Raw genomic sequence first — 22,712 nt, forward strand, 5'->3', positions numbered from 1 at the left:
TTTAGAGCTATGTGCACCGTTTGGCCCCTGTGCGACAAACCCATTTGGTGCCGGTGTTAAATTAATGGTAAACACACATGGTAAACAGGAAGTTACATACCCAACGTACCTAGTCTGTTCCTTGCTCTATGGTTCAACCATGGAGGAATAAAACACTTGCAGTTCCAGAACGGATGGGCAACTCGTCTGTATGTACACTGTGTGCTGTAGGTCATTCATCAGCACTAGGCTAGTAGTAGGCCTACCAAAACTTAGTAGTTAGTGTTGAGGATTGTTTAATTTGAGCAGTGACCCGTGAGCACTGCACTGGCAATAGCATGACTGGCCCTGCAGAACATGTAACAATTGGTAGGGAGGGCGAGTAGGGCCCGGGCCTAGGCCCTGGCCTAAATTCCAAAATTTGTTTTTACTTAGAATTCGGTCAGGCCTAGCCCCACTACTGGCACCAGTGTGGCACGGACACTCGCTGAGTGAGAGCGAGGGTGTGTGCCACACTACTCACTAGCATGACTATCGGGGCTAAATCAGGCCTAGCTTATTATAGGATGGAATGAGAACTAGTTGTGAAAACAGTCAGAACACATATCTTAGCAATGTGTTTTTGCCATGACTTTACTCAAGTTCAACAACCATGACTGAGAAGATTGCGATGAATTGCTAGCCAGTGGAGTAGAGTAGGATACTGCAGAGTAAAGTGTTATGACATAGATCCCCAGAGCATTATATTGCCTAAGAACGTTGATGAATGATGAACCAAAATATATGATGCCTGGGATCTGAGTCTGAATCCCTATCTCGCACAATGATGACAAGCACCCATGAAAATACCTGACGGCTGTTGTTTTCTACACATTCATTGCTTTCATGCATGCACACAAGGCTTCATTACGAGTGATACAAAGTCGGTGATAAAACAGCAGTTGGAATCACCGTCTCTAATGCTGTCTGGTTCCCAGACTAAACAGATCCCGACTGTGTTTGGCATTGGTCAACAATCGGGTCGGAGTTAATGGCTGTAGGCCTATGTAATAAATGACTGGTCCAAATCAAAACTAAAATTTCACGAACTTCTACATATTGGAAATCGCCCATATTAATACGTTGGTGGTTTGATCGAGTGAGTGATCCATACACACAAAAGGGGTTTCATAGCATGCGTTTTTGCGGAGTTTCCACTTTTTGGATTGACCATTGTGGGGCCAAAGATATGGAGGGAGTCCAATAGAATGGCCCCTAGTCTGGGGCTAAGTCGGGCCTAGTCCAAGTAACTTGGACTCTACAAATCGCCTTTCTTAACATTTTGATATGGGTGATAATAGAGTTCAGGTACCTTCCATAGGCTTTCCATCCCATTAATTCATTTCACTCAAAATAGCTTAAACGGAACCTTGAATCAAAATCCTCTGAATTCACCTCCAAAATGGGCCTTAAATGTGCGGGCTTAGGATTAAGTGAGAATGGGAGATTCCAACAATGAATTATGATGATAATGTTTAGTCACATTGGGAAGAAAAGAGAAATTTCCCTTCAAGTCGGAAATGGTCTTGTCGTCGAGCTTGGTGTCACCATCTTGTTGAAATAGTGATTTGAACTGTGTTGTTAATGTCCTGGAGATGATGGTATGGCGCGCCGGCCTAGCCCTAGCAGACCACTCACAAAAGGCATGCCATGTAGGCACACGCGCCAATGACTGATTCCTGAGGCTCATCGCATGTCCAACAGTGGTGATCATATTGAAACTGTACACCATATCCATATGTTAAAGGCGATTTGTAGAGTCCAAGTTACTTGGACTAAGTCGGACCTATTAACATGATGGAATGCTAAAGAAACAGAAAAAAAGCTTTTTCGCCATGCACACGCATGTGTTGACATTTACATACATACATATACTTTGCCATTCAGCGTGATGTATGCACACACAACTCTGCCCACAGCAGTGGTGCATCTAATATTTGTTTGGGGCTGCTTAGGTAGGGGCATTAGCCAAGAAGAAAAATAAGCAGGAAACTTGACAACTTGCCCCTCAATGGACATCTTGAGGAAAGCACTGACACAAGCAGTTGGACACAATTACACAAAAATGCTCTCCATGAGGTCAAATTGCTTCACTGTGTGTACAAAAGACGTTTATCCAAACTGCAAATACTCAGGAGGAGGTGTCATCCAGTATTTTTTCCTCAATTCCCTTTATGGTATATGTGATGATGGATGAGCAAGTGGCTCTTTGTTTAATAGAGTGGAAAAAAGTCCTCTTGTACTTCGATGCCACTAGCTCAATGGTGAGAACAAGTATGGGTTAAAACAAGCGAGTGTTTTACTATGCCTTCGTAATTGAAAACCCCCAAAGGGGAGAGCAGGAGTTCCAGTAGCAGAGATGCTTACCAGTGGTCGGCATACGACAGAAATCAAGCGCTTCTTGGGCTGGTCTGTGAACGCTGTCACAGAGATGAGGACCCTTCCTTGAGCATTGCCGAGATGAGTTGAAATTAATTATTCTCTGGTGATGCTACAGTCAGTTCTTTATTCTGAAATTTGAATGAAATACCCAACCCTCATGCCCCACCTCAAGATTACATTGAAGTAGTTGATTTTATTCTCTCCGATCGCTGGGGCCTCATTGCAACCTGGGGCATGGGGTTTTGGGGGAGTCTTACAGCCCTCGGTAAGTGGGTGAAGGTTTTTCACACCAACATAATTATTTGAGGAAAAAACAGTAAGCTGTACTTGCTCTTTTTATCAGGACTTTCTAATGAATCGAAATAATGTATATCAACACCATGCCCCTGGGTATACTTACTTTCAAACTGTTCTTGAACTCATTTATAGCAACCTCTCTGCCTCCATCTCAACAAGGGTTTGGAGTTTCCCATGGTCAAAAGTGCCCTCTACTCGGTGGTGAAGTGTTTCACTTACAAAGTGCAGAACGAAAGTGAATCCATTACATTAAACTGTTCTAAAATCAAAATAAATGACCCAAACCATATGCCCTGAATCACGATTACAGTGAAGCTAATGTGATAATTGTCAGTCACCGAGGACCTGTTACTACTTGGGGTATTGGTCCTTTCACAGCTGAACAATCTGTTATTTTCAGTCGTTGGCATCATGGCAAATGTGCCATGAGGAAAGTATAGAGACAATTATCAACAACCAATATAGATGAATTCTTAAAATGTACCCATATGCATGTCTATGAATAATAAAAATAATTGACCCCGTGAGGATCCACGCAAGCTCACTCTTCCTTTGTTGGGTCCCCTTTAACATGGCACATTGGGAGGGGACCACCTGGGGGCTCAGGCCCCTGACCCCCCAAAAGGTCAGGGGACTGTGTGCATGTGCTGCATGCATGCCAAGTTCATTGAAGGGGATTCTGTGGACAACTTTCAAAAGGGATACATGTATACCACTGGACGGGGGTGCTCAGGAAAATGAAGTAAAGTTTTAGAACAAAATTGTTGGAAATCCATTATATGTTGACTTCTTTAGACTCTCAGAATGAAAAGGTATTTATGAATGGGAATAAATATGTGCGTTTAAGACTTTGCTCAGGAGAACGAGTGCTGATAATGCCTGAGCCGTTCAGGCGAGGACATTAGTTACGTCCATTCTCCTGAGCTGGTCTTAAATGCATGTTTAAAACCTGCCCAGCACATGTTTATTCCCTTACTTAATATGACGTGAGTCACAACTAACAGTATGCACTACAGTTCAGTTATTTTGAGGGACCCCTTATTTACACTCATCCAAAAGTTTGTCACCCTTTCACCCCCCCCATCCAAAATGTCTGTCACATGTAGAGTATACACATATATAGAAGCATCTATCTAAATAGTGGCACTAGAAAACGTAGTGTCTGTGTGGTCCATATTTTATCAAGAGTCAGGACTTGTATTTTTGTATCCACTTCAAGGATTCTTTCAGGATCACTGCTGAAAGTCCAATTGCATGATGTATTCCCAGCTGTATTGGGAACAAATCTGTCTTTAATTTTATTTAGCATTTGTATCTAAGGAAATTGTTTCAATATCACTTTCGCTCACATTTTGACCAGATATTGGTGTGTCCAAGTCTATTGCAGGAATAAATTATTCTTTATAGTCTTTATTCAAATCCACCCTTTTATTCGCAGAAAATGTCTGGATTGCTATTCCACTTTGAAGACAGCTTATGCTTTTGTCCAACATTGGAGTGCAAGTCAGGCTAAAATCGGGTTAGTGATTTCAAATGACAGCTAATATCACTCTCTGAACGATACATGTAGATGCAGTGTACATTATACATGGATCTTACTGTCTGAGTGGCTCGGGTGAAACTGCTAAGGATGGAATGTGGAGGTCTATTCAAAGGGCACACTGGACCGTCCACCACTGATATCCATTTTATATAAGTTTTATATAGCTTGTATTGCCGTTGCTTTATCTGGAAACGTGTAGTCCAATCTCAAACCTACACATACACCTACATGTACCCTTTTTCCGTACACACACAGGTCATTCTGAATGGAAGACTTTGAGTTCCACATCACGAGCATGTACATGTGTATGTACATGTACTGGAATGCATTTCATGAATATTCCTCAATTTACAACAAAATAGGAGCCCCTATTAATGTTCATTCTGTCATCAATGATAACAAAGAAATTAAAGCAAAAAAAATGGATTTTTCATATTTGGTGTGATCATACAGACTTACTTTATTTCTCAAAACATTACATGGTCGGAAAATATCGCCTATCAAGACATACATTTGCATAAGTAGTGTGTTGGACCTTAACTATAGAGTACCAAAGTGAGGACATCACATGCACAATTATGTGTGTAAAAGGTATTAGTGGAGAACCGGCCAGCACATGAACCAGTACATGTACATGTACACCATTCAATTACACTACACTTATTCAGTATGACTTCACACTTCAGTACTCTACACAGATAGTCATATATACAAATTTATGCAGATGTCACTCAACATTTACGTCAGGCCTCGAAATAGTACTAGCCCAGTGTACAAATTCTAGCGAAAAATGCTCCGGGCTTTCTTAACTTGGTTCCTTGGTTGCCCGGTGGGCTTGTGAAAAATTCAGACTAAGCCTACCTGTAAAAACTGTGATAAAAATATACATGTATAATGCTTTTTGTAATAAATACAAGATCGCAAAAACTGAGTTGTTGTGGATGTGTTTTTACTTGTGTTTTTTTAAACGTGATGCTCGCGGGACAGGACGTTAATTTTTTTATACACGGGCTAGTAAAACTCTAAACAGGCTTGTAAAATATCCAGTTAACTAGCCCAGTGAGCTAGCCAGGAAAAAAAGTTAGCACAAGGCCTGTACGTAAGTGAATACATGTAGTGAGTTAGTATGGTTATTGGTAAAACAGAAAAATGGACCAACCATCCTGAAAATGGTTTCACAACATGCCAGTATGTCATGTTGAATTGTTTATCTGATGGTCTAAATACATGTAATTAAACTTTCTTGTAGTAGATCAAGTCACCTGTCTACAAAAGCTCTGTCAATATCAAGAACATGATAAACATGTAAACACCAGAACATTCAGTTGGAGACTGTTGAATGTCAAAAAAATTTTAAAAGTTGTCAATAGCAAAACAAGCAAGAAATTTTCCCTTGTCCAAGATGTTTTTAGAAAACTTGCAAAGCTTTAATGCATTTTCAGAGAATTGTAAAGTCTGCGAATGTCTTTATGGAAGAGTGTAACATGTTTATCTGTTTCATCCATCACAGATGTGTTTGCTTCATGCTAAAGCATCAACTTCTATGAGAAAACTACCAAGCTAGCATGGCACAAGATAGGGACACTGAAGCGGCTAGCATCAAAGCATCAATGGAAGATATGTATTGGTGGGAGGATGACTTCTACTCTGGAAGACTTGTTGACCTCCCTGATAACTCCAAGGATGTGGACACGCTCAATTTTGGTTTCTCACTACCACACCAATCAGATCATTCTGACGAATCTTTAGGATCTTCTGCCAGCGCGGATATTCCAGTCCAAGGATTTGTTTTATCCAGAGTGCCCTCCTTGGTGAATCTTTGTATGAATGAGGTCATGTCTAGCAGCGATGACACAAAACCCATCCATGTCCCCCCGGGGCTTGGCCCTCTGTTGAGGAGACAACAGGAAAGAAAGAGGCTGCAAAGAATCCAGCTGACATGGCTCTTGAACGAACTCATCAACAGAGAAAAGACTATTGAGGAGCACTTGCGACTATGTGTCAACCATTCTTCCAAACTTCCAGACATAGGTTTCTTTCGTGGTTGCCGTCCGGCATGGGAAACGGATCTTAATGCACGTCAGTATTTGTATTGTGGCTACACATTTGGTATGTACAGTGACGAGTCCTGCTGGTATTTACCAGTTGCAGTGGAAGGGAGAGAGACTAGTGACTGGTGTATTGCTGCTTTGGCCCATACCATTCAGATGATGCTACCTCTTAGACTTCCTCTTCGTAAGTCAGAACCACATACTGAAAGGACACAGTCAGAGAAAGAAGCAGTGGAAGTAGCTTTGGAAGCGACCATCAAGAGAGTCAGCTGCGCCCTTGCAAGAGTCTGCCCAAAGCTTGTCAAATATTGTTTTGAGCCTGCAGTCGCTTATGTATGGTGGAGCAGGGGTGATATGTCTAAAGCCAAAGAAATATTTCTAAGAATCGCTGAGCGAATGCCAAGTGATTTGGAAAGTGATCCTTCACAGATGAGTGAAGGTGAAGATGAAGTACAGTCAACAAGTGAGGGTAAATGGATCTTGCAGAAAGCTTTGTACTTGAATGAAGTAGCACGGGCACATTTGTATTTTGGCCAGCCAGAACCAGCAGTTACTTATTATCAACAAGCTGCAGACCAGTGTTCAACTCACATCCCTGCTTTAGCAGTAGACTGTTCAATGCAGAGTTTGATGCTCATGGCTACTGCATTCGATGAGGGACTTATGTGCAATGCACTGGCAGTAAGAGCAGCAGATTCCTGGAGCACAGCGGTTGTCCAGCCAGAGTGTCACCCAAACATTGTCCAAATGGCAGCTGAATCCTTTTTGCACTGCCACTCAGGATATCCAGCTACTCATGGCGATTGCTCAGTCGGTCAAAATACAGCATGGCTGTTGGAAGCAAAACACCTCTTAAGGGGACTTGCCGCCAGGGCTCCACAGGTAAACCTTCATCTGTCATTGGTTGAAGCAATGCTGGGATACTTCATGGAAGCAGAGGAGTCTTACATGAATTACGTTCAACAATACGCATCACATAGTCAGGCACTTGCACAACGGATACCAGGTGCTGTATCAGTGTTTATTGGCCCAGACATAAAGTCTCATCCGTGGTGGGTGTTCTCAGAATGGCAAAGCCATACCAATAAATCAGGCAAACAGGGGTTCATGAATCCTAAACATCTGAGAACTCTGCCGTTAGTGTGGAGAAGGCGATTCAGATTCTGTGGTTGTGACATCAGAAGGATCCATGATGAATATATGTATCAAGACATCTGGAATACACTTTACTGGCCTGTAACAGACAGTCAGGTTAAAAACCTATGTCTGCACCTGAATAAAGATGGTTTTCTAACAGGTTGCTTAATACAAAACCTTCCACCCTTGAGACCACTGTTGCTTGACCCTTTCACAGGCAGCATTTGTGTGCCTGACCAATATCATGAAGAAGAGGCACTGCCGTGGAGTAATTGCAAATCTGGCTTTGGATCGAATGATGTCACCGAGTTTGACTTGACCTTTGACACGTCCATTCCAACTTCGGTCAAGATATACAGCTCTGATGTGGGTAATGTTGTCTCCCTTCTCACATGGAATGATAAAATGGTAGCTGAAAGAGGGACTGTTCAAAGTAAACTTCTGGAACTGGAAGAGGTGGTTGTCACGCATGCAACACTTTTGTACTTCAGTTGTGAAGGCAGTAGCCACAAGCTGAATTTAGTTGAGGCAATCATGGCTGAGAAAAAGGAGACAATCTTGGAGCAGCTTAGAAATGAGGGTTACTGTAATGATCCAAAGGTTATGGAAGATGCCTTAGATTTCCTGGATTTCTGTGTTGTTAAATCTAAAAAGATGCAGTTTGACTTTCTAAAAGCTGCATTGGATGGAGATTCCAGGGAAAGGTTAACCCTTATTGATATAAAACGGAAATTGGGAAAGACACCTGGAAGGTGTGTTAGTTCCATACAGCTGACCCCAAAACAACAAAAGAAACTGCTAAGGGCTATTCAGGAAGATGGGCCTCGTGAACTGGAAACACATAGCATTGTCCTCATGAGAGTAACACTAGTAGGACGATCTACAGCTGTTCTTGCCTTCTACACAGCAGCATCAACCACACATGTATACGACACCGGTGAAATTGACACTTTAGTCTTTGTAGACTGCACAAGTCCAGAAACATTCAATAAACCTGTAATTCATTGCCCTGATCAACCTAATGCCACTTGGTGCCTGCCATCACAGGATAATCACATGGACAAATCGGCAAAAATATTTGTTGCAGTTGAAAAATCCTTCAAACCAAGGCTTGTTATCTTTGATACCAAGGGGATAGTTGTTCAAAGTCATAGTGTCTGGGACTGTCAGACATTTGTAGTTGTAGCAAGCAGTCTTGAAATTCTTGACAATGATCCGGAGCACACGGATATGGTGCTTCATACCAATAAAATCAAATCAAGGTTGAGGCTGATAAGTACAAATGGAACCATGCAGTTTCAAACAAAGCCACTTGGAACCATTGAGCAGTTCATTCTTGTTGAAAGCATGGTTTTTGTTTCATTGAGAGATCGCATATTGATTCTTGATTCAGCCACACTGGAACCCATTGAGACTAGGTACAGAGAAAACGGGCATAGTACAGACCAACCTTCTTGCCCTTCTGGAAAGAGTGGTGTTCTCTTGACTGGAGAGAGAAGCTTCCTAAAGGCACTGTCGGTAAACAGTCTGTCTGTTACCCCACAGTTTGGCAAGGGTGACAAATGCATCCAAGTGATTCTTGGAGTTGCAAATCATGTATTTGTTCTACAGAGAGCTAAGCACACCGACCGGGTCTCAGCAAAGTCCACAACAAAGTGCCCATCAGCCCCTGTAACAATTCTTGCTAAGATCATGGTTCCTGGTGTCCCAACAGAAGCTTGTCACCTCAACCAAATTGATGGATTTGTAGTCACCGTCTCTGTGTTTGAATCAACAGAACTTCCCCTCTACCGTGAGAACCTATACTGGTTTGGCATGGATGGCTGCATTAGAGGTATCCACCCCTTTATTGGACTAGGTCCACATTGTTTGTTTGCTGCCGAGTTCAAACAGGTCCTAACCAAGGTGGAAGAAGCACAGGAATTGAAACTTGGAAAGAATGGAAGATCATCAGTCAGTGGCAAGGATGATAAGCAGTGGCACATTTTCTTTGCTGATGGTCTGGGTGCACTTTGTTGCATCAAACTTCCAAATGACTTTTAATTGTGAAGCAGATGCAGCTCAAAGACTAACCTTCCAAGGCCAGAATGAACTTGATTCAAACAATCCACAAGGCTTCAAAATAAACAGGTGGCCAATTCTGAGTTTATTCAAAGCTTATGATTATTAAACTCTTCAGCAGTGTCACACAGTGCTTATGGAACTGGTGTTCTTGTCAGCCTCCTTATGAAATGCCCCAAGGATGTCAATACCCGGAACTGGCAATGCTGCCAGTGGCTGAATCGGCTGGTGAATCAGGGTAGTCTGTAGCTATTACTAGTGTGACACCTGTTGCAATCTTTCTGTTGGGTCCACCATTGAACAATATGCCTCTGGTGGGTATTGTCCCTTGAAGTGGACTCTAAGCTAGAAAATAGGGTAATTTAGAGCTGTCAGCCTGGGCCCTTCTTTTCTACCTGACATGATCCAGATGTCTAAAACCATTCAGGATTGAGCATATCCTACAAACTCTGCCCTCATCACAACATGATGCCGGCATGTGAAATTTGTAATTGTTCCTTGTCTGAACTACAAGAAGTGAGATCACTTCATGCAACAATCATGCAAAACTACATAAACAATGAAGGTATAACTTCAAAGTTGTAGGCCTCTGTGGGTCCTTTGTTTTAAAATAAGCTTGTTCAATATGGTTTAAAATCTAAAGCGACTGTTTTCAAAGATCACTGCAAATGACCTCCATGTAGACAGTTATATTTAAGATGTCAGTTTGGACAGTTATATAAAGTCTGGAATAACCTTGCAACAAATTGGCTCCTCTGCAACAGTGAATCAGCCATGTTATCTTGCTTACAGGTGAAGTGCTTGTTGTAGTATTTCTGGAAAGTAGCCTCTGCTCCATCCTATCATCCAAAAAATTTCTGGGATGAGTACCTGTAGCCTCCTTGCAGCTGAAGTTGGGGCTGCTCCAGTTGAATGCGGCTTGAATTGTCCAGTGTGTCCACTCCTGCATGGCTCATGACAATATTAATCCACCCTGCAGTTGTATTTTTGCTCACTGCTGCATGTGGCTTCTTGAAGCTAATGAAAAGCTAGCTTGTTGATACTCCTTTCTGCCAAGAAAGCTGTGTTGTTTAGCAAAGGTACGTTTTGAGGTTTTGGACAATTTATATTAACTGGCCACTTTCTGGATCTGAAACTTCAATGACGTCTTTCTGAAGGAGTTTTGTAATTTTCGTATCCACTGCCAATGCTTCATCAGACTTTAACCCTAAAAAGAGCCGGGGGGGGTCCTTGACATTTTTTCTAATTTTCACACAGTGCAAAGTGGGATGTAGATTCCATTTGATCAGTTCCTTCCTGGAGCAGTTCAACTCGAAGTTGGTTGTAGTCCTTCACAAGCTATCACAAGGGCAGTAATTCCTTTGATCAAGGGCTTTTGTACCCTTTCTAGATTCAGATCACAAGACTTTGAGTGTGTGTTTATATTCTCCAAAATTTGTGGGTTGACTTTGGGCACAGCAGCCTCACAGTGTAAGATTGTGTGTTCTTCACAAGCTTGAGTTGTTTTTCCTTGGATAGTTGCTTCGTTTATTGTTGATTCCAGATGCAGGTTATTGCTACATATACATGTATATTATATACATTTGATACATGGGTAGGGTCTAATACATGTAAGGTACAATGATTGATGTATAAATAGATGGGGCTATTATCCCTAAAAGATTGGGGGGTGGGCAAATCCGCCCCCCTAAACACTTTTTCCAAATTAAACCTTAGGAATTTTAGAGTAACTTTTTACTGTCATTTTGACACCAATTTTGCAAAAGTCAAACATACTGTTCTTGCACAGTGTATATTTTCCTGTGCAGGTAAGCCAAAAAAGTATACTTTTTCCATTGCAGTGCTCAATGCATGTGGACTGATATGAATGTAATGTAGCCTTGAACTTCAAATGACCGTTACAACAAAACCGCAAGTTTGACTTCAAACTTTGCTTTTGACACGACAAGAGGTGTCTTTACATGCATGCCAAGTTTCAAAACAATTGAATGTGGCACAGCTGAGTCCCAGGGGAGGGGCAGAATTCCCCCCCCCCCTATGTGAGATGGGTCAAAGTAACCTGGCTCATTTAGCGTTAAGATCTAAAGGAGGGCAGAGCTATAAGGGCATTCTTATAAGGGTACTGTTGCTGGGTAGAAGTACTTGTTCTTAGCACTTTCCCTAAGCCCAGATGAAGGTGTTATTTGTTCGTGTATGGACAGCATTTTGGCCGAAAACCAATAGTAGAGTGACAAGGTTTTATGTCATCCTTATTGTGGACTCCTGTTGCACATTTTGAGCACGTTTTGTCAGCTTACGGCCAGATGGCAATTGGTCTAACTAGTGATGGCAGTAGATCGGATTGCACTATGATGATTTACACTGTGGGCTGCTTGGTTGGATGATTGCTGCTAGTGTCAGATTTTGGCTTGCCACTTGCTTGAGTTGTTTCTTTGGTGATATGCTGCGGGGACGTGAATGAGCCTGTTGTATGAGCGCGAGCATGGATTGAATTCCCTGGTAACCATAGGTACCACGCAAAATTGATTAAATGAGCAACAACAGTTGCTCTCGAACTTCCCAAAGCTCTTCTGTCAGATGCATTTGCTCTTGGCAGAATGAGATGTCTCACTGTGAGTGTGATATGCAGATATGTCGCCCTGGCGTGTAATCATTCTGGGCCAATGAACAGACGGTATCCAAGACAGAGGTATGACAAATACATTTTGATACTTGGGATAGGGCATAACATGGTACAGTGATTGATGTGTTACCCTGTCAGTTGCCTAGCTATCTCACAACCAGCTTTTCAAGCCAGACAATGCGCTTTACAACTTCACTGCCTGTAGCTCCTTTTGGATTTGAAGACATGGTGTTCTCGGATTTGCCTCATCAGCCAATGTTGATTTCACGGTGACCTTCAACTTCTTGTCTAGTTTACTGGACAGCAATGCCATGTTGGCTTCGGGAACACTTGGTCATCTGCTTGATGGGTTTTGCTGCCGATTTTTCGGCCTAATTTGGTCTGAATATTGAATCATGTTTTCCATACTTCTGCTAGGCAGTCTCTAGGGGTAGATCCTGTGATTTGAACGCTGAAATATTATGATATTGTTGCTTTGTCACTAGGAATAGAAGAGCAAACTCTGCTGTTTAAAATGTGAAAACAAAATCAGAAACGTTTTCTGTTTCGACTGCACGCAATGATGTACGGATGGGCATGCACAACTGGAATCTCACAGAATCTCTTGTGATATTTTGAAATGGAAATTTACAATTATATTCTGCATGGTACTAGTGAGATTGTGTCAGACATCAGGGCCACAATTGTTCCATTGACGTCTGCCTGGTGCTCCTGGACGATGATCGGGATCGGCTAATGCCACCAATTAATTGTGACTTTAATCAACTTTTAACCAGTAATGAAATCTATTAGAATTGAAATTGTCAGTGTGTTGACATGAAGTCCCGACATGCTTTTTGTTCTGGAATCAACAAAACTTTCCCAAAGGAAGTCAATTTAGTTTTTTAACATTTCTGAAAACAAGCAGTCTGATCCGTCTTCTGAAGGCAATGAATTTCAGTGAAAAAAAATCAAAAACAGCAACCTGCAAAGATAATGACTTACATGATGTGTAAAAGGAGAAATGAAATGTTGTAAATTGGCTGCAAGGTAGCAGGCCTAGTTTTCTTAATGATAAGGAAACAAACAAAATGGATAGAGGTGGACACACCTTGACTAATAAACTGAAATACATAGCATGAACCTGATACGTGTGCTTAATTCAGTTGTGAGGCAATGTGTTCTAGGTGGCAGTGAAACAGTACACATATCCCAGTATGTGTAATTCTGTACTGTTCAACCTTTCCAATTGCCAGTTACACTCAATCTGTATATGTTCATGTATTAGAATTTATATTGTATGTTTAACAAGGAAAATTCAAGAGCATTGAAATTGACGTAATTTAGGTTGATATTAAACGTCGCATTACTCAATGTTTTACAAAGGGTAACTTACATTTTGATATTGGTTTTTAATAAGTAGACATGTCATACTGTTTTGCATTTTGTTGTTTGAATTACCTGTTTTGCTCACTATAGGTCAATTAAAGTATTAATTGACTTCCACTCTATATGAAAATATTAATATTGCCATTGCCATGTTGCTATTTGCTTTAAAAAATATCCAATATTATTGCAGTGATATCAAGTGCATGTACCTAAAAGCCTGCATTTATTTAAAGACACTGCTCATAACATTGATAGCTTGGTCTGTTTCATCACTAAGCTCATACATTTTATGTTGTGCATGTGTGTAATCCATTCCAAAAAGCAGATAAAAATGAGTAAAAGTTGAACTTGACTTATTGAATCAAAGTAAAATGCTTCCTTCTAGCAGTTGTTGATCCAGATGGAATGTTTCTGGGGTCAAACCCACCCCACTGCTCTTACAGCAAAAAAAAAATAAACAATGGAAATAACAATTTGCAGCCATAATTCTAAAAAAAATTACATCTTGTATTAAAAGGGTAATGGTACTCTTACACCAGTAACAATGTAATGCCTAGATACATGTATATTTGTCCGTTGGTCACCAATTATAATATTGGTCACAAAAAAAATCTGAGGAGCCTGACTCTCCCTCCCCTGGAAAAAAATAAGTTCTCTGGTTTGGTTATCGCAAAGCCATGAAAAGGTAAAGAAACATTCAACCACAAAACATTGCAAGGTATGGTTTAGATGGATTGAACAGTCATGTTGCCGCGGAATGATTGGGAATTAGCCAGGGGTCTTGGTAAAGAAATCCTTTTTGGGGGTTTTTTTTCGTCAAAGACTTTGTTTGAGGAGGTTTTAATTTCCTCTTACATGGAAATTTAAAAGGAAATACTTTGTAATTCATTAGTACATTAGTTTAAAGAAGAAGCCATGATTGAAATTTTGCTCAGACTTTGAATCTGAAAAGTGTATCAAGGGATTTTTTATTTGGGTTGTGCCTTTTTTCTGTTTATGCTGTAATTTTGAAGGGTACACTTGAATGTTTTAACATTTGATTTTCAATGTCCATTAAGTGTGGTTTATACTGTACAGAATGTAAGTCACATAAGTGTTACCAAAGTATGTGATGTTGAAGTTACTTTTTTTATCTAGTTACTCATATTTAAAATACTTTTCAATAGAGTTTTATTCCCTGTAGTACCCAACAGCCCAACAATATCTCATCCTGCTTGTTGAATCAGAGGGTGATTTTCGTATCGTACAAATTAATAATTGTCTTGAATTACTCCCTCACCCCCACCCCCCAAAAAAGATTATAGCAAATAACAGAAGATGTATAAAATTTAGCTACCATTGCTATTCTAACCTATAAATAATAATTGAAAAATTGTTTTAAGTTCGTGTACCCTAAAAAAGCGACAACAATCAATGAATATAAAAACAACCATCAGGCCCACCAGAAACAATCTGTTAAGCCTATAAAGAGAGATTTGTAAAGAAGGCGTGGATCGAATTCCAATCCCATATTTCTGGTAAAGGATAGGCCTGTAATGGAAATCAATGTTTAAATCAAATTTAGGTTGAAAAATGGGACTGTTAACAATCCGTAGAACTTTCTACTTTATAAACAATGAAATATTTTCGAAGTGACAGAGCTATTATCAGGCTCCTCGATACTTGTTGAGAGTATTACTTGCCATATCTGGCTTTGTGATAACATGTATGTAGAGTGAGAAGTGCTGTATGCATTGGTCTTACGGAAGGGACTTATCCATTTGCAGAATTGTTCATTGTGGACACATTCAAAATGAACAGTTAAACTGTGATTTTTAGATAAGGGAATTACTGGTGTCCAGCTGGATGCAACAACAAAGTGTTTCCTCCAAACATGATTTCAGTTAGAAAATCTAGTTGCTCTTGACTTGACCTGTTGCGGTGTTGAAGTTTACAATTATTGTATCACATATACAATTGCTTATCCCAGCTGTGTGAAATGAAGAGAATGAAATGAAAGGGCAGCAAAGTGTACTTTTTGATAATGAGCAATTCTGCTTGCAAATGTTCAAAGAAATAAAATAGCCACCTCATTTTACATTGATGATAGTTGGCCAGTGTCCTTGTGGTGCCACAGTAAGAAGGTGGAACAAATAGCAGAATTTATCAGTGCTGTTAACCAGTTGATTTGTGCATTTTTCTTTCTGCCTTTGCCTGCTTGCTTGTTTGCTCAATCTTTCCCTTTTTCAAAACTAATTTCATTCTCTAATATACACAGTGTGTATGTGAACATTTGGACATTGCTTCACAAAAAGCTTTGGGACAAAGATCCAATTTGTTGAAAAGAACATCTTGCCCGAAGTTTTTAGGTCTTTATTCAATCTATCAAACGAGAAATGACGACTCCAAGGCTAGTCTTGACCAGGTCTGTCTACATATTTCCTGAGTGCATGCATGAGCGGCCAGGCCGCTGCCGCATCCTTTGCCTGCTTGACTTCACTACACACCTTGGTGCTTCCACTTTTCAGATTTGAATATTTCCTTTATTGGCCAATATTATTGTTTCTTAGGGATTTTCTTGGATAAGGTTTCCATTGCCAAAATGTTTGCTCTGAATGAAGCAAACCACAAAACCAGCTACTTGTGAGGTTTGTGAGACTAAATGCCAAAGAAACATGTCACACGGTTGGGCAAGGGACCAGCAAGTGGAAAAAGGTCAGACAGTTCAAGAATACATGTATTTCAACATTCTTGATGTCATGCTGTATTTCAACCAAAAGAGTTGAGTACTCCATGTGAAAACAACTGAATGGTTGCTTTTACTCAGCAGGGATGGTCCATTGTAGTATTTACAAAAGATAATTAGTAATGCACTCATGCACAAAGAGTATGAATGTGGATGTCATAAGCTGAGGAACAAGCTCTCTGTAAACTTGCACCCTGGGCTGCTGTCAACAGTTAAGTTGTATGTGTATTTTGATTCTGTCTTTTATTTGAAGGTAACATTTCAAAATAAAAGAAAGAAAGAAAAATACTATACAGTTGGGAAAAAATAGATAAGCCCATTCTTTTTATAATTTGGCATGTATAGACAGACCAATTACTGGTCACTGCCATGCTGAATAGGAAAGGAATACTAGATTCATACTTACATGTATAAAATGTCTCCCTCACATGTTTCAAATCAACTGTTCTGGGGGAATAGCATCATTTTTAATATTGGAAGGAAGAAAATTGTCAACTTGCAGTACAAGTTGTCAATAATTGGCAGAAGCGACTTCTAGAGTACCCTGTAGGAAGCAGCTGACAAAGCAAGAAACATCTGATGATATCTTGACTGGTGAGGTACTGTAGCACCAACCACGGGTTGCAGAGGGTGATGTTGGCAAGATGCCAATGGGGAGGGGGGGACTGTATCTGCTGGTGCTTCCAGGGGCATGTTCAGTAACGCAGTACTGTTATTAACATACACATGTGTACTATCAATGGTAACAAATACGGAACTGGCATCATATGAATTACACCGTTGAACATGTCCAGATCAAAACTAGCAATATGACAAGTGTATCAAGTCATTTTATTCCCATCCTTGGGAGATTCTTGTGTCTACGCAGCTGGCTTCCATCTTGTTAATAAAAGCATTATAAATGTACTTTCTACAAAAAAAATTAATGTCACAATTTACAAAGTTGCATAATTCTTACCTTCTGGAGGAGGGGTTCTTTCTCATGAGATAATTGCAGTCTTTTGAACTGATAAAATTATTTGTTTGTTTAATTAAAAAAATAGGGGGTTTATTTCTAGCAAGAGATCTGTACATGCTACGTTATGTGCGTAAGTTACAGTATGTTACTAGAACCAACTTTCTTTAAACAAATGCATCAGACCATCCCATTTCTGATTAAAGGTACAGATTACTTCGAGAATACATGGTAGGAAAGTCGTGATGTGTGCCCCATCAACAGAATGTTGAAGGTACTGATGGTCAGTAGGTAATCACTGTCGCCTGTCCCAACTGGGAGACTTACAGGCTAAGCAAGCAAGAAGTCATCAGAATATGTGAAATTTCAAATTGTACGCCCTAGACTTCATGAGTCTGCCACATTAAAATGAAAGTGAGTTTAACTGTTTCAGGGAACTTGTAAGTAAAATTAAAAGCAATGAAATAAATGTTCATTACAAATTAATACCAGTTGGCTGTGATGAATAAGTGAAAATTATGATCATATTTATGCCTCGTTACAAGAATTGAAGTCGGGTTTGAGAATACACTCTGACAACAATTTACCGTTCCTCCTCTTATTCATGTAGCTGACAATTTTGAAATACATTCTGGGTGCACGACCCAAAATGACGGAATCTATACAGGACTGATAAAGATGAACACCTAAATATAGAAACACTACTGTACATCGTTCATGAACATCTCACATAAAACAGCCATTTCGTAATTACAGGTTTGTAATGTCAAAACATTTGTCACAGTTTTCCAAGGTTTCTGCTCATCATTGTCTGCAGTTTCAGCGCCAGTGTAGATGGACATGGAAACTGTGGGCACCCAGTGAAAACATTTCCTCACCGGCATTAGGCAAAATATGTTTGCTGTAGCAGGAGATTGAGTTAGATTGAACCAAAGGGATTCAGCTTGGGATTCTCTCCATTGAACTAAATTCTTAAGATGAAAAACTGAGACAAAGCCTCATGGGAAAAACACAAAATATGTTTATGAACCACATGCAGTCTTGATAAACCAAAGTTGTAGTTTAGATTTCATGAACCATTTACCCTGACCCTCATGCATTTTTGACGAAGAACCCTGAATCCTGAATCCTCCCAGATGTATGATGTGCTACTTACAGTTAACCATTGGTATATTCTATTTCTCTTGCTAAAACATTGTAGACATATTAGGGCCTTGACATTTAACAACAAAGTGTTTACCACTGTACAAGGCTTTAATCATGGGTAAGTCAGACTCATTGGTGGTCATTGGCAGTGACATCATAGTTCTGCTCATGAATATGCTTGACATTTAACAACAAAGTGTTTACCACTGTACAAGGCTTTAATCATGGGTAAGTCAGCGCCATGCATTCTAAGCTTTGGGAAAAGAGAACACTAGTCCTCAGCAAATCTACAGTTCAACATTTTTTTAAATACAGGCCTACTGTCACCCTTATTTAAAAATGAAGAACTGTTGTTTATTATTACAATGTAAATCTGTTTAAAATGAAATCACAGTTGCACGTTGTTCGCTGCAGCATGTCGTTATGTTATGAACAATGGAAAATTTGTAACACTTGTTGGCAAATGCATAGTTCCAAGAATTCTCGCATATATTTTCTCTTACATTCAAGCATCGATGGTCATTGGTGACACGTTAAATGTAAGATCTATTGAAGACAGAAGACACTCATCTCTTTTTCCACATACTCTCATCGTTGCCATGATGAGCCATGCACCTCTGTGCCAGCTGGAAATTGATAACTGGCGTTGTAGCAACAACAATGTGTATGTACAGTGTATGATGAATAAATGATGCACTTAAATATGTACATTTATATAACAGGCCAGTCTGTGTTCATGATTGGACCTAGAAGACAACATATCCATTAGCATGTCAGATGAATCTATGGCTAGGACTGCTGTAACAGATCTCTACCACCACCTGATACAGGTGGACTCTACCTTAGATATTCCAATTGAGAACCATCAGACATTTTGGATTTTTGGGTGAGTTTCTTTACAAGACACCCCTCCTTGTTTTCTAAAATCATAATGTAAAGGCCAGTTCATACTGTCTTGCGCCAACAAAAACAACATATTTGTCTACAAAATATTGCTAGTGAAATTTGCTTGAGTTGAAATGTGTTCCTAGCATAAATATTCGATCTCAATTTTTCTTTTGCCCAAAATATCAATCAACCTGTAGAGACTGAGGGTAGTCAGCCTTGAGCAGAAGTACCCCCTTGTGGTCGAAAAGAACCACATTGGTTGAGCGTGTTTATTTTGTTGGTTGTGATGCGACTGTAACGTATGCATTTCACACTGGGAGTTGTTCATAAACCAGCGAAATTGAGGTCTGACCAAAGGAGCCTCCGTTGTCAAGAAAAATTGCATCCCCTCTTGGTCTAGCTCAAGGCTCATTGACTCATACATGTGTCAAAGCTGAGTCCTTCAATGTCTGCGAAGGCCTGAGAGCTAGCGGTGATGTTTGTGATTGTCAGCATTCAGCCACACTTATAAGCAACTTTAACTACATGCTGAGCCTGCACACTGTTCATTACCCTTATCTGTTTCATTTGTTCTTACCAATTGCTAGAGAACATTGTTCTTGACAACTTTCGAGTGACTGACTCCATTCTGGTTCTGGATGTACACATTGTTCCCCTTGTGCTGACAGCTGAGTATGGTCAACACAGGACATTGTTCCTGAGTACTTGCTAGTGACTGCTGGCTGTTTTTCTAGTTCTGGATGGACACACTGTTCCCCCTGCATGGATGGCTTACAGTCAGTCTGACTAGAGCATTGTTCCTGATGAGAACTTGCAAGTGCTGGGATCCCTGCTGGTTCTGCATGTACATGTGCATACACTAGAACATGCTGCTGACTGTGCATGGATGCCTTGCTGCTACTTGGCCTGGAACATTGTTGTTGGCAGCTGTGCAGTGGTTGCTGACTCTGTGTGTGTTGTGCAAGGCCTTGGCTTGGTGGCTTGCTGCTGCTGCTTGGCCTGACAGCATGGTGCTGTTGATCATTTTGTGGTTGTGGAATCACGTGAAGCTCAATCTGTTCCCTTGGCTCTGATGGTTGGCTGGGATTCTGTCTTGGGTAGCAAGTACTGCACAGTTTGAGGAATGAGAAAGCCTGGACTACAGCTGTACGATAGTCAGAGTTAGTGGCACTGTAGATTAGGGGATCAATGGAGTTGTTAATAAGCTGCAAGAGTACTTTAAATACAGTCAAAATATTTGCTGCAGCAACAAGTTTTAGACATTCACTGTCCTGGCTCGGTTCAATGAAATTATTCTTTACTATCACAATGAAACTTATTGCAAGAGCAATTCCAGAAGAGTTCAGCGAGAAGAAAATAACAGTATTTATGATAACCATGCGTAGGACCTTGCTTGTTTGCTTAGGACGATTTGGCAGTTGAACTGCTCGGTTGTGGATTTTTGCTATTATGTAGGTGTACAAAGCAGCGGTTACAGTGAAGCAAACAGCAGCAATGATGGCACTCATCCAAAGGATAATGTCAATAAAAACATCCAGAGATGTTGGTAAGAATATAGGAGTCACACCGGTGATAATTATTGCCAGCCACAGTCCTGCCGAAATCTTCGCTGCTCGAGATTTAGAAGCTTTTTCTCTGGAAGCCAGTGGATGGTGCACTGCAGAGAATCTCTCAACTGCTAAGGTAACCACAAAGAAATTAGAAGCAACTTGAAATATGAATGGGATAAATACTATTGCATGGAACAAAAAGATGTTGGTGTCTGCAGTTTGGACCACTGCGTACAGCAAAGCATTGAGGAGCCAAAGCGAGTCAGCCACTGCCAGATTGGATAAGTAGATGTTGATGATTGTATGCATGGACTTCACTCGGATGACAGTGTAGAGGAATACTATGTTTATGCAGAGGCCGATTGGTGCGATGACATAAGTGCTCAAATATGTTACTTGGAAAGTTCTTTGGTCGAACAGATCGTTTTCAACATGCTTTGAAAAATCAGTCCTCCCAGTTGAATGGTTGTTTCCGTAGCCTTCATCCATAGTTTGTCATTGATCTCCTTTCCAACATTTTGCAAATTCTGCCAAGACTAGTGAACCCTAATGAGAGATCACACCAGTTGAAAACTCTTTTTGTTGTACATGCAGGTTTTAATACGCATGGATATACATGTAGCTACTGTTTTATACCAACAAGGAATGTTAGACCTAAATAACTGTAAAAGTGAAAGTGAAGGCTTGATTATATCATTATATTGTGTTAGATCAATTGTTCTGACAACTTCTGTAACCAAGTTACTCTGTAAACTTTCACTGTTGACATTGGTGTTAGGTTTTCTTTGTACAGATGAGTGTTCATTCTTTTGTTTCACTCTATCTCAGCCTATTCTTTCATACTTCCATTTGCTGTATTTCTAAATGTCACAATATTTCTGATGTTACATTGTATCTTCAGTCATGCTTTAGAAAATGCATTGTCCAAGCACATTTATACAATTACCCCCTCGTGAATGCCTCTTGAGTCAGTCAAAACAACTTATAAATTTCAAGATTATTGGTTTAAATTCATCTTTTGTCCAACACCCCTCTTGATATGATATGGGTAAGTGCTTCTCTTTAGTAGTTGTAAACAACTTCCTGACGGACATTGGTGCAGAATGTGATGAGCCATTGGGACTCAAAATGCAGACTCATTGGTGGTCATTGGCAGTGACATCATAGTTCTGCTCATGAATATGCAAATATGCATTAACATAAACCAACAAGCCTAAAAATGTGGGTTAAAATTGCACAACAAAACATTTTAAATGAGGTTAATTGAAACCCAAAGATGCAATTTCAAGGGTTTTAGTAACATTTATAAAAATATTTCTATTTCCTGGTTCCTTTAAGATCAGCCAGCCAAATCTTGACCAACCATTTACATGTACATGTACAAGACCGGCCACTTGCATTGGCTAAACTGTCAGACTTTTGCTTTGTTCATGTGTACATGTACATCACAAAGTAAAAATGTATACAAAGTACAGTAGGATGGAATTGTACTCATGCGCTCCTCAAAATTACATATTTGAAAAGTGTATAAGTTTACACTCGATATGCTCAATTTTGTTGAAAGAATGTTAATGGTGTGCTGGTCCTAATATTAATCAGTGTCACAGTTGAAGCCTGCAGATGGTGTGGTGGCACAAGGTACTGGAGATCAGAATTCACATTGATCCTTAGTTAATTTGGAGTGATTTTTTTCTGATGATAGGCAAGTCCCTCAGAACCTGCCCCCAGTGATATATTTTGACCACAGTTGGATCTGGGGTTGTGGAACTGAAATATCTCAGTTGTCTGACATACATCCATGAAGGATCATGTGGAGCATGCTGTATGGTATTGGACGAGTTGGTATGCCAGGGCCTATTAGATCAGTTTAATGACTACAGCGGTTATCTCTGTTTGGTAACTACATGATAGGGTATGTTGAGTTTTGTGAAGAAAATTCAGTATTTCCTACCAGTTCATTTTAGGTAT

The 22,712-nt window shown here is 40.2% G+C and overlaps 2 protein-coding genes across 3 annotated transcripts; one reads left to right on the plus strand and one right to left on the minus strand.

Moving 5' to 3' along the window:
* Positions 1 to 33: 33 nt before the first annotated feature.
* Positions 34 to 15,557, plus strand: LOC110983569 (uncharacterized). Of its 2 annotated transcripts, none has more exons than XM_087141113.1 (3): positions 34 to 206; positions 4,136 to 4,216; positions 5,751 to 15,557. In XM_087141113.1, the coding sequence occupies exon 3, from the start codon at positions 5,806 to 5,808 to the stop codon at positions 9,469 to 9,471; it is 3,666 nt and encodes a 1,221-aa protein (XP_086997239.1). In that variant the 5' UTR covers positions 34 to 206; positions 4,136 to 4,216; positions 5,751 to 5,805; the 3' UTR covers positions 9,472 to 15,557. The 2 variants fall into 2 exon arrangements, with proteins under 2 accessions (XP_086997239.1, XP_022098610.2); XM_022242918.2 differs by having other exon boundaries at positions 34 to 188.
* A 2,871-nt stretch (positions 15,558 to 18,428) lies between these two features.
* On the minus strand, positions 18,429 to 22,108 carry LOC110983575 (uncharacterized). The gene is made up of 2 exons (XM_022242930.2): positions 21,141 to 22,108; positions 18,429 to 20,869 (listed from the first exon to the last, which is right to left on the minus strand). Exon 2 carries the CDS (start codon positions 20,700 to 20,702, stop codon positions 19,758 to 19,760), a length of 945 nt encoding a protein of 314 aa, XP_022098622.2. The 5' UTR covers positions 20,703 to 20,869; positions 21,141 to 22,108; the 3' UTR covers positions 18,429 to 19,757.
* Positions 22,109 to 22,712: the final 604 nt, after the last annotated feature.

The sequence above is a fragment of the Acanthaster planci genome, linkage group LG09 (genome assembly GCF_054643075.1).
Source record: "Acanthaster planci isolate LZ-2023a linkage group LG09, COTS_SCS, whole genome shotgun sequence".
Classification (NCBI taxonomy): Eukaryota; Metazoa; Echinodermata; class Asteroidea; order Valvatida; family Acanthasteridae; genus Acanthaster; species Acanthaster planci.

Excerpts from the sequence above, each read along its gene's own strand:
- LOC110983569 (XM_087141113.1), top strand. The coding sequence starts at position 5,806 with ATGGCACAAGATAGGGACACTGAAGCGGCTAGCATCAAAGCATCAATG.
- LOC110983575 (XM_022242930.2), bottom strand. The coding sequence starts at position 20,702 with ATGAGTGCCATCATTGCTGCTGTTTGCTTCACTGTAACCGCTGCTTTG.